The sequence below is a fragment of the Rattus norvegicus genome, chromosome 16 (genome assembly GCF_021556685.1).
Source record: "Rattus norvegicus strain SHRSP/BbbUtx chromosome 16, alternate assembly SHRSP_T2T, whole genome shotgun sequence".
NCBI classification, from domain to species: domain Eukaryota; kingdom Metazoa; phylum Chordata; class Mammalia; order Rodentia; family Muridae; genus Rattus; species Rattus norvegicus.
The window spans coordinates 66,849,860-66,867,481 of record NC_141549.1 but is presented as its reverse complement, the minus strand read 5'-3'; the positions used below and the strand labels follow the sequence as shown (position 1 = coordinate 66,867,481).

The 17,622-nt window shown below is 41.3% G+C and overlaps 2 protein-coding genes across 1 annotated transcript in view; one reads left to right on the top strand and one right to left on the bottom strand.

The window, feature by feature from the left end:
• The window catches only part of Purg (purine-rich element binding protein G), a 31,083-nt gene extending 13,605 nt beyond the window's left edge, over window positions 1–17,478 (top strand). The window contains exon 3 of the mRNA XM_087588667.1: window positions 16,572–17,478. Within this exon, the coding sequence (XP_087444793.1) occupies window positions 16,572–16,676 (105 nt within the window). The 3' untranslated portion in view covers window positions 16,677–17,478. The remainder of the gene's footprint in view (window positions 1–16,571) is intronic.
• Erich1 (glutamate-rich 1) overlaps window positions 1–17,622 on the bottom strand; it is a gene marked incomplete at its 5' end in the record, with an annotated part of 52,793,804 nt that overhangs the window by 16,796,882 nt on the left and 35,979,300 nt on the right.

Below are 17,622 nucleotides of genomic sequence, written 5' to 3'. Positions count from 1 at the left end.
CTGGGGAACAGAAAACTTTACCGTGACGGTACCAAAAGTATACCCTTAAAGGCCACAGCTTGTGTTTGCTTCGGAAGAGTTCCAAGAACCATTAAAATAACAGCACTTTCTCCCTTTAAAACTGAGTGCAGTCGGGCCAACAAGATGGCTCAGCAGATAAGGGCACTCACTGCCTCGTGATAGAAATTCAATCTCCAGAACCTATGTGGTAAAAGGAAAGCACCAACCCCAGCAAAGTCATCTCCATAACAAATACCTACGAGCATGCAACACGCATGCACGCACGCACACACACACAAATATAAATCCATTCCAAAAATTTAAAGTCCAGTGGTACACAGACATTAGTGACATGGTTTATTAACAAGGTCAGTTTGGATTCTCATCTCCAGAGATTAGGATTTACTAGTTGATTGGATGGTTCTGAAATTAACAATTTGAATTGCCCTGTTCATATCTTGTTATCATTATCTGGATGCTCTGCGGTGGTGGTGGTTGTGATGGTGGTAGTCGTGGTGGCTGTTACAAGATCTCATGTGGTCAGTGGTGACCTCACACTGTCTAGGTAGTTTGAGCTGACTCCTGCTCCTCCTGCCTCTGCCTACAGAGTGCAGGAAACACAGGCGTTGCCACCACCTCCAGTTGAAAGCTATGCGTTACCGTCAGTTCAAACTGGGAACTTGGCATCTTTCTAGCTGCAGTTGCTTTCGTTTAAGTACCGTGGCATCACACTGTGGATGGCGATCTTTTTTTAATTTTTTATTTTTTTGTTAATACTGTTAGATAATATTTATTGCTTGCTTTAAACACACAGAGACCTGAGGCCTAAACCCGGGTGTTTAGTTTGTGGTGTCACATTGGCCAGCGTTTTGGGATAGCCAGGGAATACTGAGTGTCCACCAAGTGTCCACCTCCATTATTCTCCCCACACCATAAGCTCCAGTTCCGAGGGCCCTTTCTTGCCGTCACCCCGCTGCTTGCATATTCCCTAGGTTTCACAACCTGGATGTTTCCAGATTGTCTACAGCCTGAGCTCACTGAGTCTTTTCAGTCTCTCACGACTTGACCCTCTAATTCTCATATCATTTTTATCAGTCCTTCCCCCTAAACTATTAGGAATATAAAAAAAAAAATCCTTAATTTTGGGATTTTTTTAATGCGTCACTTCCAACAGTTTCTTTTTAGTGTCCAAAAACTGCACATCGTAAGATTTACCACTCAGTAGTTCCTAGTGGTCAGTCAGATTATTTGTGTGTAGCCAATCGGAAGGACATCTCTGTGCAGAAACTGAACTCCTATCCCATCAATCTCCCCACTTCTCCCTAGCCCCGCCCCGTCATGGTGTTTTCCACAGCCTTTTAAAAAGTGTACAAGTCACTTCTCAACCCTCTTCTGTAATGGATTTATAGTTATGGTCACTTTGCTCACCCAGTAAAGCTTTATCCTCTTGTGGCATGCAAAAAGATTTAGAATTGTACAGCCCTCGTCCATATTTTGAAGATTGACCACATAATCCTTGTTACTGAGTGGAGGGTATTTGGTCCTGGGACTTCGTCCAGTGAACGTAAGCTTTTACTCCGAGACCTGAGGGGCCCATGGCCATTTTGTGCTTGCTTCTTTGTTCAAGGTTTGAAGCTGTAGTTGCCAGGGCAAGCAGGCTTACACAGTAGACTTCACGTGGCTTTTTACAGTGGACACCAGCGGTTCATTCTCTCTAACACATAACATGTATCAGACTGGATGTTTTCCTAGAACCTGGCGGTGTTAATATTTATTAAATAATTTCAAAAATCTTTCCTTCATGCAATATGAAACCGTTGAGCATGAAACAGCTATTATGGGAGTAACATACTTGGGTATAAAATAATATGAGTAGAATAAAAATGCACTCTGACAATAAAGTCTCAAACATCATTTCCAGAAACCTTGGCCATAAGAACACTCAACACAGGATTTTTTTTTTTTTCTTTTTCCATCAGGGGAAATTTTTTTCATTAAGTTAAATAGATTTAACTAAGGAGGTGTGGTATAGCCGGCTGGTTCTGTGGCCGACCAAGCAATTAATTCTCTTTCTTTCCAGGGCTTCTCTTGCCGTTTAAAAATCTCTCCTCATTGTATATTATTAGCAGACCTGAATCACAGAGCTCCATTCAGCGCCCTCAGTCTCCAAAGCACAGGCTGCCAGCATCACAATTTAGCCGGTTCTCCGTTTGTAGATTAGCACTAATAGTGCCCAAATGGGAACCTCTAGATAACACCGAATTTCAGCCTGTGAAGTCCCCAAGTTCTGAGCTTTCCTCTTAAAAACCATTCACCTACTTTTTTATCATACTAAGTTTCCTTAGAATATAGAGTGCCGGTGACACTCAGGGTAACTAGTACTAGTCTGAATTCACTGCTCAACCTTTGTAAAAGGCTCTGACTTAGATTTGAAGATACAACAACCTACTGTTCACAAAGCTCCCGCCATTCATGTGTGCACGTGCATCTGATGTTAGGCCCGTTACATAGAGCCCGCGTGTTCTGCGATAGAAACTTTGACATTTATAGAGAAAAGATTCATCTTGGGTAAACACAGAACTTGATTCTCAAGACTTTGAGTAATTAACTCCAAAGGACAAGTTACTCTTAACAAATTTGTTACACAGCATAGCTTTAAACTAAAGTGCATCTAGTGCTAAATGACTTGCTGTATTTATAACATACTTAAGAAAACCAAAGAACTTTAGGTATTTATTACGTGGACTATTATTTGACGTCTTTGTGGGGTTGCAAAGATTCTAATACTGTGTTTGACCTCCTCTGTGCAGCAATGACATTAAATCCAGGTCAGGGCACTGTGTTCAGGAGCCACATCGTGGTTTCTAGCAGCTTGGTTGTCTGGGCCTAGGACAAGGCCTTTAACTCTGAGGGTTCTTCTCACGCATCCCTTGTGGGGGTTGGCTCAGGATGTGTGTGAACTCCAGACCCTTCTGACGGCTTTATCCCTTGAGCTACTCACACTCTGAGCTGTCATCACTTTCCTTCCTGTGGCCTTCATCATCGTCTCCAGCTTCTCTTTGTGCTTCTGACCTTTACTGACCATTCCATCCTTAGCGTTCTTCATGTACAGTTATGATTAACCTCGTGTGTGTGTGTGTGTGTGTGTGTGTGAGTGTGTGTGTGTGTGTGTGTAAGCTAATACAGAAATTAATGACCCTATGTAAGTTTAAACTAGCCAAAAGCTTTAAGTAGGCAGTTCTTAGAGTTTAATGAGATTTTTAGACATGTAACCTAAATCCTGATTAAGTATACGCTACACTTGGTTTCCCATATGAAAACTCTTACCTCCTTGGCGAGAATATAAATTTAAAGGCCTCTCTCTCCTGTCTCTGCATTCCCTCCACGCCCTGCCCTGTGCTGATTGCAAATCGACTCTTGTCACTTAATCACTGCTGTTCCCTCTTCCTGTTCCTGTTCTGCCTTGGAAATCACAGTACTTAACAGAATTTTAAATGGTGACAAGTGATAATGAAAGTGATCATTCGCAACCCTCTAGGGAATACTGTGTCATTTTTGTTGCAAAGATGCTGTGCAAATTAAGGTGCAATGTGTGGTGGGGTCTTCTGTTCTCTAAACATTCTAAATTTTACTTAAATCCAATTTTGTGCCATGCCCAATGTTACTTGGCTCTAAATATCGTTTGGAGCCTAATCAAACCTGTATGTCCCTTCAACAGCTACTTCATGTATCCGCCATGTTCAGGCAGTGTGTTCTTACCTATGAGAAGAGTGACGCTCTCGTGATTAGCAGTATTTTACATTCAGCAATCGATCTTTTAAATAGGATTTCTTTACATTCTGTCAGTGCACTAAATATATTTCACTTGTGCAAACAGAGAAATACAACAGTACTATTTTAGACAGTAATTTTGTCTTCATCATTCCAAAGCTCTCTTGCTGTCCAGGAATGAAAATAGCAATCTGTTCCATCTCATGCCTCCAATGCAGTGAATTTTTGAGCAACAAGCATGAGCAATGACTATGCATCCCCATGAAGACACACCATGTAGTACTACCATGTGTCCGTAGCTGGTTGGCATGGCTCTCTCATGAAGACATACCATGTAGTACCACCGTGTGTCTGTAGCTGGATGGCGTGGTTCTCTCTGCCTCAGGCTTTTGTAGTCTGCCTGACTTGAGTCTTCCATCACTCATGGTGTAGTCACAGATCACTTTGCACATAATAGAATTTACAAGCATCTACCAGTGCTCTTTACTGTATGACTGTGTCACCAGTAAGCCAAATAGAACAGGCCGTGTGAGTCAGCAGATGCACTACTCTCACGGAAACACTGCAGTGCAGACACTCGGGCATACACTGAATTATTTGTGGCAAAAGAAACTGATGTATCCTGAACATTTTCTCATGACTGTTCATTAATTATTAAGTATTTTCTAATTAAGTTAAAGACAGGAACTTTATACTTTAATCTGTACAGAACTTGAAATCTTTTTCAGAGTTCTTTCCTATACTCACCCTCATTTTGTCCTGATTTGCTAGCCCCTCTTAGAGATACAAAACTGAGGCCCTGGCAGGTGGCATGATGTGCTGTAATCACCAGCCTACCTAATAATAAAATAACAAAGCATTAATGAGCCCACTGATAAGTAAATCCTTCATACTGACAGACAAATTTTAGATGGCAGCCTTGAAAATTAAAGTTGGTCAGTTTAAATGTTTTTATAGTTAAAGGACTTCTAAAACTCTATTCTAGGCAGATGCAGTTTGCACATGCCAGTAATCCCAGCATTTCAGAATCGGAGGCAGGGAACACAAGTTCATGGCCAGCCTGGGCTACATAAAATTCTATCTCAAGAAGAAGGAAGGAAGGAAGGAAGGAAGGAAGAAAGGAAGGAAGGAAGGAAGGAAGGAAGACAAGAGAAAAGAAAAGTTGGCATTGTAGGGACCTCCTCACACGGTATGCTGGGTTTGAGCCTGGTAGAAGACACAGTAACCCGGTGCTCAGGTGGTCCTGTCAGTACGCAGATCTCTCCACTGGATTCTGACTGTCAGCACAGCAGCCTAGCTGCTCACCTTCAAACATTCATTACTCTCCCAGCCTAATAATCCCTTCTTGTCCCCCTGTTACCTCATACCATTGCACCTGCATTATGAGTTTAACTACATCATTTGCATAGTAGGCCTAATAAATCAACTGATGAGTTTTTCCCCTTATGTTCACTTTTTGTATTTGTCTAGTTTATTGGTCTTTAATACAATGTTTTATTCGTTAAGAACTTCATGAATATCATGAACCTATGTTCCTATGAACAAGAGATCGACAAGTAACCACCTAATAAGCTGAAGGAACGGTCTCAAAGGTCCGTTTGGAGGTAGTGTGAGTCTTTTACCTGATTAACTCGAGCCCATGCCTCTGTTCCCCTCATGAGGGGTCACAGTGAACCAGAGTGAAGAGTCCAGAGAGCTGCAGTGCCCTGAGTGCCCTCAGTCACACACCCAAATTCAGTCACGTTCATTACATCATCTCTGTTAAAGAACGGACTCAACACATATTAGAAATATGTCCACTTCAATAGGGTTAATAACACTGTGATCAAAGCTTAAGTAGGAAATTCCACAAAATAAATGACCCCCATCCTTGGTATTCCCAGGTTACCAGAGTTCTAGCATTGCTGAGGAATTAGCCATCTTCATTTCTGAATTTTACATACAGATTGGATTATTCTGACCTTATATTTATGGCCATAAAAAGTTCATGTGCAAGTTGGCCTAATCTGCAAGAATTATCATATATTTATAAATTATCATATTTAAATATGATATATGTAAATTGCAATTCTAAATGCTCCATATGACTAGAATTATCAAGGAAGAGCTTAATCCAGGTTCTCCCTTTTACTATGGTAAGAATAAAACAAGAATCATTATAACCAGCTTCCTCCACTCCCTTATGCCATAGCAAGGATTTTGGTGACATTTCTAGGTTCTGGGTCCCCTAAATCCCCAAGCACTACCACAGCTCAGTAACTAACCCAGACACTGGTGTCATCCAGTCCTGGATTGACGTCCAAATTCTATCAGTTGTGTAATGTGGGACATGAGTGTAATTTTACAGTGTTCTGATAGGCAGTCATTCAACACAGTCTGTACTTGCTGATCACCCGCTCTTTTCCAGGCCATCTTCTATCTCCAGGGCCTTCAGTCAGTTCCAGAGCACAGGGCCCACTGGCGAACCAGTTACTGTTTAAGAAAATTAAACGTTCTAGGATACATAAAGCCATAGCAAAACATGTGTCACATAGTGACACGTAAGAAATGTTAACATTATTAAGCTTCCCAACCTGTAATCGTGGAGGTGTCGCAGTTGTTTGTACACGGGCATGAATGCAGAATGAAACTTGCTTGAACAGAAAACCACAGGCGCTAACTGTGTAAGAGAAAACCACAGGCGCTACCTGTGTAAGAGAATGCAGATTTTCTGTTCATCCAAAGACACCATTAAGAAAATGAATAAGATTATGGTTAAGAAATTTAAAAAATAGTTCCCGTCTGTCAAAAGCCGAGCATTAGGTAGTCACGAGTTGAAGACCAATTGGCCCTGCACTAAAAGAACTGCTTCCTGTGTTTCTTCATCCCAGCATGGACAGCCATGATGACTTGACGACCTAGTATCTACTTAACCTGCATTCTGAAGGGCTCTCCTGTCCCCTCATAACAGGGGAAAGCCTCAAAGATGCCGTGTAGATTCCTCAAAAACCACCTAACTCCTCACTTCAGAACCTGCACAAGATCTTGAAAAGTGGTTTCTCTACAGCCAGTGTTCACCCTCTGTCTGCTTCAGAGGCAGCAGGAGTGTATGTTTGTTTAAGATGCCGCTCAGCACTGGGTGAATTCTCTCATCCCTCTATTCCAGAATTGAAACCATCATTACAAGTCTGTGTGATGACAAATGTCTGTAATCTCAGTCACCCAACAGGCAGGGGCAGGACTGCCAGTCCAGCTAAGGCACAGAATGAGTTCAAGGCCAGCCTTGGCTACTAAGACCCTACCTCAGAATAAAGCAAACAAATAGAAAATTAAGATGAGGTGTGGGGCTCGTTTCAAGTCCTTTAAAGGAAGACGCTTTCCACTCACAAACTCCTGGGTTTGAGGTCTAAGAGGCAGCTACAGTTTGGGCCCCAGTGATGCTCACAGGACACTGTGCAGCCTTGAGCTTGATGTCACCCTCCCCCTGAGTGTCTGACCTGGATGGATTTTTCTTTTATCTCACCCAGAAGCCCTGTTTTCCTTTGACACTCAGAGACTTATAAAACGACCAGGAATGTTTACCCAATGTCACCTGACTGCTGCTGTGCTGACTGCATACAGGTTCCTTGTTTCCTCTGAGAGACGCACAGGGACCGTTAGGGTAATGGAACCATAGAGGGAAACTGAAGCCGAGAGCCTGTGTTACCTTATTAATTTATTGTTTATTATGAGCATATTGATTTACAGTTACGCAGTTTTCTATTAACAGCCATGATAATTACAGGTTAAAAGAGGCAGCCTTCTTTTGTTTTCAGTTCAAAGTAACTAAGCATGCACCTAAACTTTCACTCTTAATCAGTCTAAATTTGTCATGTGGAGTAAGAAGCTACTTTCCAAGATAAAGAATAGCAATTTTAGGGAAATTAGGTTACTCATTTCCTTTTCCAAAATGCCTTGCTATATCCTTCCTTGTGCGGGGACATTGGACATTTTCCATTTCCCTCCACTCTCAGGTGGAGGTGATTATGAATAATCAAATCTTACCTGAGATGCCTTTGTATGGCACATAGATCCTTGGGACAGCATATACCTTTGGTTTTAATTGAAATTACCAAAAGTAAGAAATTGGAAAAATGATTGGCTTTTGATTACAGTTTTAACTTTACAGATGAATTCTTGGCATCGCTTGTGAGCAAATTTTGTTCAATATATTAGCATTTCCTTCTCAGAACTAACATAATTTTCTTTTATTTTTAGAATGACCATAAAGAGTAATAAGGTTATTTCTGTAGGAAAACTAAGTATCCATTAGATATTTGACTCAGAAAGTAACCTCTTTAAAACCAGTGAATCCAGGGCAAATTATAGTGGTGAGGTAATCATAAATTAGGACCCGCTCTGGCATCCCTAGGCTTTTAAACATGGAGTGCTGTGTACGTACTTCACTGTACCAGTCAGCACAAGATAAAATCCCATCCCCCCACCTGCCGGTGCTGAATCTGCCTCCTTTCTGAGCTGGCCGCCGTTGGCCCACGGTAGTCCCCTTAGAGTGTTGGTCCTGGGTTCCATTCCAGAGTGCATTACTCTGTGAGAGAGGTTGAAAGGGAACATTTCATCAAGAGAGTAACAGCACCGACCTTCTTAAGACATGTTTAGATGTATTTCACTGTTACGCTTTTCAATGTTTGATTAAAACCCCATTTATATGGTGTCAAATGCCATACCTTAACTCAGTTTCAGTAAATACAGAGACAAGGAATATTCCCATTGCCTGAAACTTCCTCTCTTCCTAGAAATCACAAGATCCCCAAGCCTACTTTCCCAATTGAGAAGCAACCGTTCATCTCATGTGCCACACGTTCCTGTGTTCTAGGGTGTTATTTCACTGAGCATGTATGTTCTCATGTCAGTTCTTTCATTTGTTAACTCATCCGTGTCGTTGAGTTGCACAGTGGGTTTTTTCTCTTTATTGCTGATAAAGCATTCATCTTAGAACAGATCCGAACTGTGTGTCTTGAGTTGATGAACATTTTCACAGCACACCTGGTGAGAAAACGCTGTCCAGCATTGACAATGCCAGCGACCTCCAGACACCTCTCCCACTGTCACTGGGACTGTCAAGTGGTACTGTTTGGGACGCTGGGATTTTTCCACTGAAATCAGAGAATACGGGTGAGAACCCGTCAGCCATCAGACTCTTTGATTCTTGCCCTCATATTTATGCTGTGATTTCACAGAGCAAGCATTAAAAATAATTCCATGTGAGGAAATACTCATTGCAGAGCCTGGTTTATCAAAACAACCTGGAGAGCTGGGCCTGGTGCTGCCTACCTACCATCCTAGTCCTTGAGAGGCTGAGGGAGAAGAACTGCAAGGTCAAGGCTGTCCTGGTCCTAACTTTGTCTTTTAAAGAACAATGATAGAACTAACAACGCTTCCATTGTTTGCTGAGTCGGTGATACCTTGGTAGCTGTTGTACCCTCTAGCTCATGTCATGTGGACCTGATGAACTCACATTTAAAGTTAGACATTGAGCCTGACCTGGAGCCCCAAGGAAAGGTTCAGTCGATCCCGGGTGAGTGGGCACATCAAGATTAACATCCACAGTGCATCTGGCTTTTCTAGACATCCTAATGGTATCCAAACATTGCCGTTTAACAACTGAGTCAGTGACGCTCTGGCAATAGCAGTGAGTTTGGACAGATACTTACTGTGATTCTGAGAAGCTGCATGCTACGTAAAGGGTGAAAGCTTTCAGTGTCTGTTGCCTTGTGCAACAGACCTATCTGTGCTATAAATCACTGAATTCCATGCTGCCCTGCACCCTCGCCTGCCTCCACCTTCAACAGTAGGAACACAGAGGGATCCCACACGCCATCACATGCCAGTAGCACACAGCAGCTACTCCATTGCCATTGGGGAGGATGACACCTCGTTCAGTTCACAGAGTTACTTGGCAACAGAAAAGAGGCCTGATGACATGATGCTGATATCAGTGTATCAGTGGGGAAGGTACCCAGTGGGAGGAAAAAGTAGCCCAAGTGGTGCGGGAATACTAATCAAACTGTCATCTTAACCTCCTAGCTCTCAAATCCACTTGTATTCTCATTCATACGTCCCTGCCTACCACTAGGTACCCTACAATCCTTTGTTGCTCCTTCTTAAGTGTGTGTGTGTGTGTGTGTGTGTGTGTGAGAGAGAGAGAGAGAGAGAGAGAGAGAGAGAGAGAGAGAGAGAGAGAAGAGAGAGAGAGAGAGAGAGAGAGAGAGAGAGAGAGAGAGAGAGATGTCTGAGGTGGGCATGCATGTCATGATACACACGTGGAGGTCAGAGGACAACTTCACACATTCAATGCATAGTCAGACCTCTACATGCACCTTTAGGAGGCTCTAGGCGTCAAACTCAGGTCACCAGGCTTGTACAACAAGCACCTTTGCCTACCAAGCCATCTTGCTGCCCTTCCCTACCTTGTTTTTCTCTGGTTTGAGTCTGATGATTCCACAAATGCTGAAATGCAGCTTCTCTTTAACGTGACCTACTTTCGTGTAGCATTTGGCCTGTGTTATATTTCTCACTTTTTGAAAAGCCAGTTGGATTCGAGAGAACCTTATTAGTATAATTTACCTGTGGGGAAAGCCCACAGAGCCATCCTTATAAGCCTCGAGGATAGATTCTCAGTTCTGAAGACTGATAACTCCTATTGAACAGGATCTGAACAGCCCAACCTCGTTTTAGTTGTAGTAATTAATTTTAATTAACAGCCAATAATGTTTCTTGCCAGATAGAAAAATGAGGAATAGCCCCTATTCTCATTTGAATATGAGAAGTGATAACAGCCTAATGTGAGAAAGGTAAAGAAATCCACCATGGGCTATGAACCAGAGAATTACAAACTTCATTTCTTGGGCATATATTCTGTTGAAGTGTGTTTGAAGAGTCTCGGTGTGAACTACAGTTGATATTATAGTAAATACCTTTCCTCCAACTTCCATTTGCTTGCCATGGAAAGCACAAGCCGGGTTTTTATCGGGCTAGCGGTGCCGGCTCGGGAGCTGAGCGTGGGCTGAGCACATGCAGGGCCCTGGTTGGGTGCCCAGCACTCAGAAGAATTGGCTTCTCACTTTTCAGTTTTTAATTCTTTACATTTCTGTTGTTGCTATTCCTTCTTGGTGAGCAGAGTGTCACTAAAAATGCCCGCTTTATATACATACGAAGTGACTGGAAGTTAAAAACTCAAACTTAATATCAAAAGCCACAATCTTTCCACAGATGGTATTTAAAACCACAACTCTGATTTTCACAAGAAATAACTCTACAGTGGGAGGGAAATGGGGTCACGGTGGGGGAGGTTGTTCCTTAGCTGGCGAGTTCAGGACAGGTGGTGGGAGCAGGCCACACTCCTAAATACTAATTTTATTGGCAAAATTAAGTCGTGTTCACTTACTGTTGGGTCTTACATAGGATCATTCAGGACTTAAAATACTTCCTGTACACGGTTCCCAAAGAAAGTGTAGTCACGTATTTAATGAGAATGTATTACTCAGAGCTGTGTGAGAGTTCTGAACCACCAAACTTTTAGGGCTTAGCTTGCCTTTTTTTTTTTTTTTTTTTTTTAAGAAAATCAATTTTAAGTGTCACCCAGATTCCCATTTTGTCAATGGAAGAACCAGTTAGCACAATAAAGAATTTTAGAGCTAGAAAGGACCCTTGGTGTCATCTAGTCTTACCTTAGAAGTCACTCCGTCCAAGGAAATCACTGTCCCCACCCCTGGGACGAGGTTTTCCCACCTTGAGCATAGTCCTCAGATCCCCACTGATGTGTCTGTGTACCCGGCTTTCCTGCCTTCTGAGAGCCGCCATGCTCCTCCTGGGGGGCTGCAGCTGTGCGGCTGCTTTTCTTGAGTCACTGAGTCTGAATTCGTTTCAGGAAAGTATCAGCTACTATAAACAGCAGCGTGGCTTTTAACGGAACACCTGGCATAATGGTGAGTTTTAGGGAACGTTGTAGTCCGTGCCGTCCCTGGTACTCTGGAAGATACACTTCAGTGGGGATGTCGTGGTGACTTGGGAGTGAGTAGAGCCACCCTGTAATCAGGCGGTGATGTCTGTAATGAGGCCAGCACAGCTCTTTTGGAAAGACTGGCAGGGGGAGTCCGTTTTCTCAGTCTGTTTCTCATACGTTAAATCAGCAGGTGTGTGTTTTGCATACTCTGCTGGGTCCGAGTCTGACTACTACAGCACAGTGTAAGCTCCTGTCTTTGGCCCAAAAGATGACAAAAGAGGCTTGGCATAGAGCGATACCCCGTCACCGTCTGCAGAGTAGAGAAGCTGCACGCAGCTTCAATGACCCAACTGATTAACGTGGTGAGAAATACATGCTAGAGCCGTTGTGAGACGGCTTAAGAATTCCGTAAGTGTAACGGCTAAAGAAACGACAGTTAAGTAATACAGTAAGAATGGGCTTCTTGCCAATGATCCGTCATTAGATCAACGCATAGAAGTGCTACCACAGGTACAGTCTAAATAAATACTATCATCTAGCTTTCACACTGCCGAAAAAGGATTAGCAAGAAAGACAGCACAGTATTAAATTACCTGGGGTATTAGATCAGCTAAATATAGTTGAATTGTTATATAAAATAAGGAGTTTTTGGTCTGCAATTTTGATTAAGAATTTCATGTATTTCTGTGATTTTTAAGTATTTCTCTAACAAATTTTAAGTGCTGAAACTATGTTGAACAGAACCGTAAACAGACTCTGTAGATATTTACCGACCCTGTGACTGACCTGTTGCATATTGGGCTGGGGTTGGTAGAGGATTCATCATGCGTGATCCTTTCTGATTTGACTGTCTTTTCAATGTCAGGCTTCTCAGAAAGTCTACCACACCAATTTCAGCTCTAGCCGGAAGACATGAAGGCTTCTATAACGGGGCATTTCTTCCAGATGTGTCTACGTCCTTCTCAGACGGTAGAACAGCAGTTCTCAACCTGTGGGTCATGACCCCTTTGGGGGGTCACACATCACATACAGTTCACAACTGCAGTTATGAAGTAGCAACAGAGTAATTATGGTTGGGGGTCACCACGACCTCCATGTTATCACCACACTGGTATGAAACGGCCACAGCATTAGGAAGGTTGAGAACACCACTGGAGAAGGAGATTCCTAAACTGTAGGAAAAGGAAGTGACCCTTTCAAAGAGCCACTGACTGTCGTGTGACGATGAACTAATCCTAGTTTTGGCAGTAGGACTTTCCTCTTCCAGCCAGCCTCCTCCTCACGGCACTCTGCCAAATCGGCCCCTGGCATAAGAGAACAGACACTCCGCACTGGGCACGACTGATTGACAGTCTCACCTTCCCCCGATGACAGTGTTCACCTCAGTTCTAGTTTCATTGCCCTCAGAAATAGTAGACATATAATGAGAGTCCAGCAATATGAGGAGCGTCCACACACTTCCTTGATACGTTCTAAATGTTGGTGCTTTGGTCTCCACTGTCCTTTTATCCTTCTATTTCTTCTAAAGATAACCACTACAACACATTTCCCCCTTAGTCTTTCTACTTAAATAAAAGAGATGGGATCTCGTAAAAATCAGCATCGCACATTTTCTTGCCGTACTTCGTAAGAGTGAGCGGTTAAAATGGGAAACCTCAGTATTTAATAGTTTTCCAGACTTGGTTATCAGATCCTAAGTTGCTTCCATGATGGCAGAGAGTAAGTAGAATATGTAGTCAAATAGACAAAAATAATAATAGCTAAGCCGGTATGTTTTTTACAGCCTAAGACGTGTGTGCATCGCATGGCGCATCTTGCTAACATTTGCTTGAACAAGCTCTCCTGGTATGGTCAGGTCTGTGGAATGTTTTCACTGCACTTGGACGTGAAGCCTCATAAGGACACAGGCTCTCAACAGCTACCACTTACAAACACGATGCTGTTTTTGGCAGTTGTAGTTCACCTTCCTGGGTATATTTGTGACGTTCGTAGACTGTGCTAGTATGCAGAAGGTGAACCCATATACGTATTTAGAGTTTGAAACCGTAGAATTGTGTGCATTTTAGAAAAATATATGGTGACGCGTGGCACTTTGAAAAAGGAATGTGCAATTATAATGGTTTATACCACTTTGACTTTTTTTAACCCTAGAAGTACTCTTAATAGGCTTTAAAGTCACCAAACCCAGTTCTAAAACTAGTGCTTCGTTCCTCCCGTCGACTCCTGTTTCATTGGTGATGTGCAATGATTCACACAGATCATTCTCCTACTGCGTTTCCTTATGTCCTGACCTCAACACCTTCAAAGATCACTTTCAGTGAGTCCAGTGACGATCAGGAAAACCATGGCCATTGGTACAATGACCATTCACTCTTACACTGATTTAAATATAAGCGATTTTCCTGTCAAAATGCTTTCTAAGAAAATAGTCAAACATTTTAAGTAGTGTTTATTCATTTAAAATAGTTTGGTGGATATCTAGGGAGTGATAATTTGTCCTAAAATCTAGGGTTTCCCCCCACACAACTAAGTATACAGTTGTTCTTAAAACACACCCGTATCTCCCCAAGGCCAGCAGATACGTAATAAATGTATTTCTATATGGGTGTGGCTCCCACAGAGATAAACTTCTGTTCCTTCACAGGCATCTCACTGATACGCAGTGTGTTGTGAGCGCAGTGGTAGAGATGCTAACATTAGAGGTTGGCGTCAGTACAAACTGTACAGAAACTTAACTGCGTGTGATAGAAGGCACCTCTGCCCGGATCTGAATAATTTCTCCAGCCTTCCCTACTTAAGGCTCCACAACCATTTTCAGTGAAGGAAAATAGAATATGAACAAAGAATTTAAAAAACAAATGGCCCCATTTGGCACACTGGAAAAATCTACTTTTTTTTTTTAAGTTCATTGGCCACTTACAACTTCTGAGTCTTTCATATCAATCACAGCATTTAAAAATCATACATGTTCCTTTCCCTTCAAAATGTATTCAGAAGTGATGCAAACTCATAACTTCTAATGATTAAAACTTGCCATGTATACTGAAAGATTAAATGACATAAGAGCTATAAATGATTGGTAATTAATAATATAACCCCATAGACTATCAAACTTGTGGTAGTTCTGGGTTTCTCGCAAAGCCTTAAAATATTTTAGTGAAAAAAATTACCTAAAAAAAGAAGGCACTTTATTATCTGGAGCTATTTATCTGTGTAGAATTTGTCTAAAAATCCCTTAAAGTATTCTTTATCCTTTTATAAATTTATCCTAATTATACATTTTTCTAAAGCCACGTAGAATATAAAGTGATAAAATAAACTATTTTAATTTAACAGAAAATTGTGTTACATAGTATAAACAATAAATAGTACAGAAATGGAAATAGAAAAAATATATGTGAAAATGGTAAAAAGTGTCTAAGTTAATATGTGATCATTTGAAATTACCATATAAAATTTAAAGACTCTCAGTGAAAAACTTTTAGACAGCTTTTATTTGTTAATTCTTAGTTTTAATTATCTCTACTTTGTCTTGAAATGATTATCAAATAAGAGGGCAATCAGAACTGTTAAACTAGCCTATCATACCTTAGTTCTGTTCTGGCTGAACTCTGTTAATGCAGCCATAAAATTTAAGAATCCATTTTGTTTCTTCTTTTCTCAAGTCATCCAGACTTGGTGAATTATCGAATTTAAATCATTCCTGTAGACTTACGTGCTGGTATGTATATGCTCCCCTTAGAGAAAGCGGTAGTTGATTAATACAGTGGATCTAATCAGCAGAAAAAGCATTCATTTTTTTTACCCTTGCATGTTGATCCTTAACGTCTGCCAACATGAAAACCATAGGTTTGAGACTTTCCCATTTTGTTTGTGAGCAGTATACCTAACATTCCCTTAAAATGTTCCAAGTTGTTATTTACTTTTAAGTCTTTCTACACTTTATCCCTTTTCTCTCTCTAGTTTTAAGTATTTTAAAGAAATGTAAATGTTTCCTAGACCGAGGAATAACACCATTATTTCATGATAGAGAAAAGAGTCAAGTTCGTCAGGCCTTTCCTTTCCAAGGGAAGGCTAAAAGCAAATTTTTTGTCAACTGTTTGGTTTCCGTCTTTGTTTTCGTTTGAAAATAAGATATATTTATTAACCCAAAGGTGTGTTGACGTCAAGGCATGAACAATCGTAAATGTAGAGCTATTGAGTATTTTGTGATGAATAAGAGGCTTCCCTCAACCTCTGTGATGCTGAGTATTTTCCTTAGAACGTTTGTTTAATGTTAGATTGTTGTTCTGAAAGCTGTTGGTCCTAGTGGGAGTTTTTAAAAACGTGGAAAACAAACGCATGTATTACAAGTATAGAAATGGTGAATTGTAACCTTACCATACAGTACTGATACTCTATTTTCAAACATGTTTCCCTGTTAAATATAGACAACAGAGCATTGCTGCTGTACTGTCACTGAGTACTCTTTCCTAAAGGACCCTGTTAGCACTACTCCAGATTAGATGTGGGGCAGACACATGACTGACTCCTGTGTCTGCGTAGACACTTCCAGGTATATTCTTCTCTTGGTGAGTAAAATTATGGTTTCCACGGCATCAGAACATTGAGATCTGAATATACCTGTGTCAATGCCAATTGCACATTTCTTAGACAGTTTATTCATTTGCTGAAATTGGCCTAGGCTAAAACTGGAGGGTTTGTTACATGTTTTCTGCCAGAAAGGTTTTCAATTAGTAGTGGGTTTGTACTGGGAAAATAGTGGAACTCCCTTTCAAATTTCTTATCTGCTAAATTTAAATTAATATTTTTTCTTTAGCTCACAAATTTCCCTAAATCCAGAGAGAATCTCAACCTTTTTCACTGTTGTCAGACCAAGCGTAAGGAGCAGCCCCATGACACTACAAACACAGTTGAGGAATAAGGACTAACCCCTTACGTTACTCTCCAGAATAAAGGCGTTCGGTGAAAGAAATGAGCTGAAGTACATCGTGAACGCAAGGCTTCTGTGCTTGGCGTTCCTGCATGGAAGGGAAAACAGGTATGGACGCCATTGGCATCAGTTCCCACTGACCTTATGGGAAAGCCCTCCACCACACTGGAGGACTGTTGGACTCAGTCTGGTTTGCCAGGGAGCGGGCGGGGGCTGCTTCTTTAACTCTTTAAGCCTTTCATTTTCCAAATAGCTATTTGCCAGCATTGAGGGAGAAGACATGGAGGCTTGAAAATACTTTCTTAAGAGATCATGTAACTGTCTAACTCTGGATTTAAATTTTGAGGAGGGAGGATCACTTCAATCCGCTGCCTCGTATAAAGAGACATTTTTTTAAATCTGTAACTGCTTTAGTGTTAACAGGGTACAAGGTGGTTTTGTCCTGTATTGTATTTCAAAGGTTCTCATCGGTTGTGACTGTATTGTACTGTATGAAAAGAAGTCAGAACTTGCCTTGTATCGTTTATAATGGACCATAACTCATATGAATTCAGTTTTCATGTTCCAAATTTTTCAGTGATGCATGTTCACAGTTAGGTCCTAAAATCCTGTGGTGCTAATTCCTCCATAATCCAATGGTGCTTTTTGTGGATGCTAACTGCACACATGCTGAACAAAGCTTGAAATTCAAAAGTTCCCTCCTTCCTCTGTTTATATGAAGTAAAATAAAATAACTTGAATTTGTCTCAAAGTATCACTGACAATCTAATAAACTGGTTTATATGTGTCATTAGTTTGGATTCTTATTTTTAAAAAGTCAACTCAGTCACGCTGGACCCCAAATGCTGATCAAACGTGTGCCAGTATGGTACCCTTGTCTGTTTCAGTCGTTTATTGATAACTGACCATTGGATTAAGCCAGAAGAAAACATTTGCA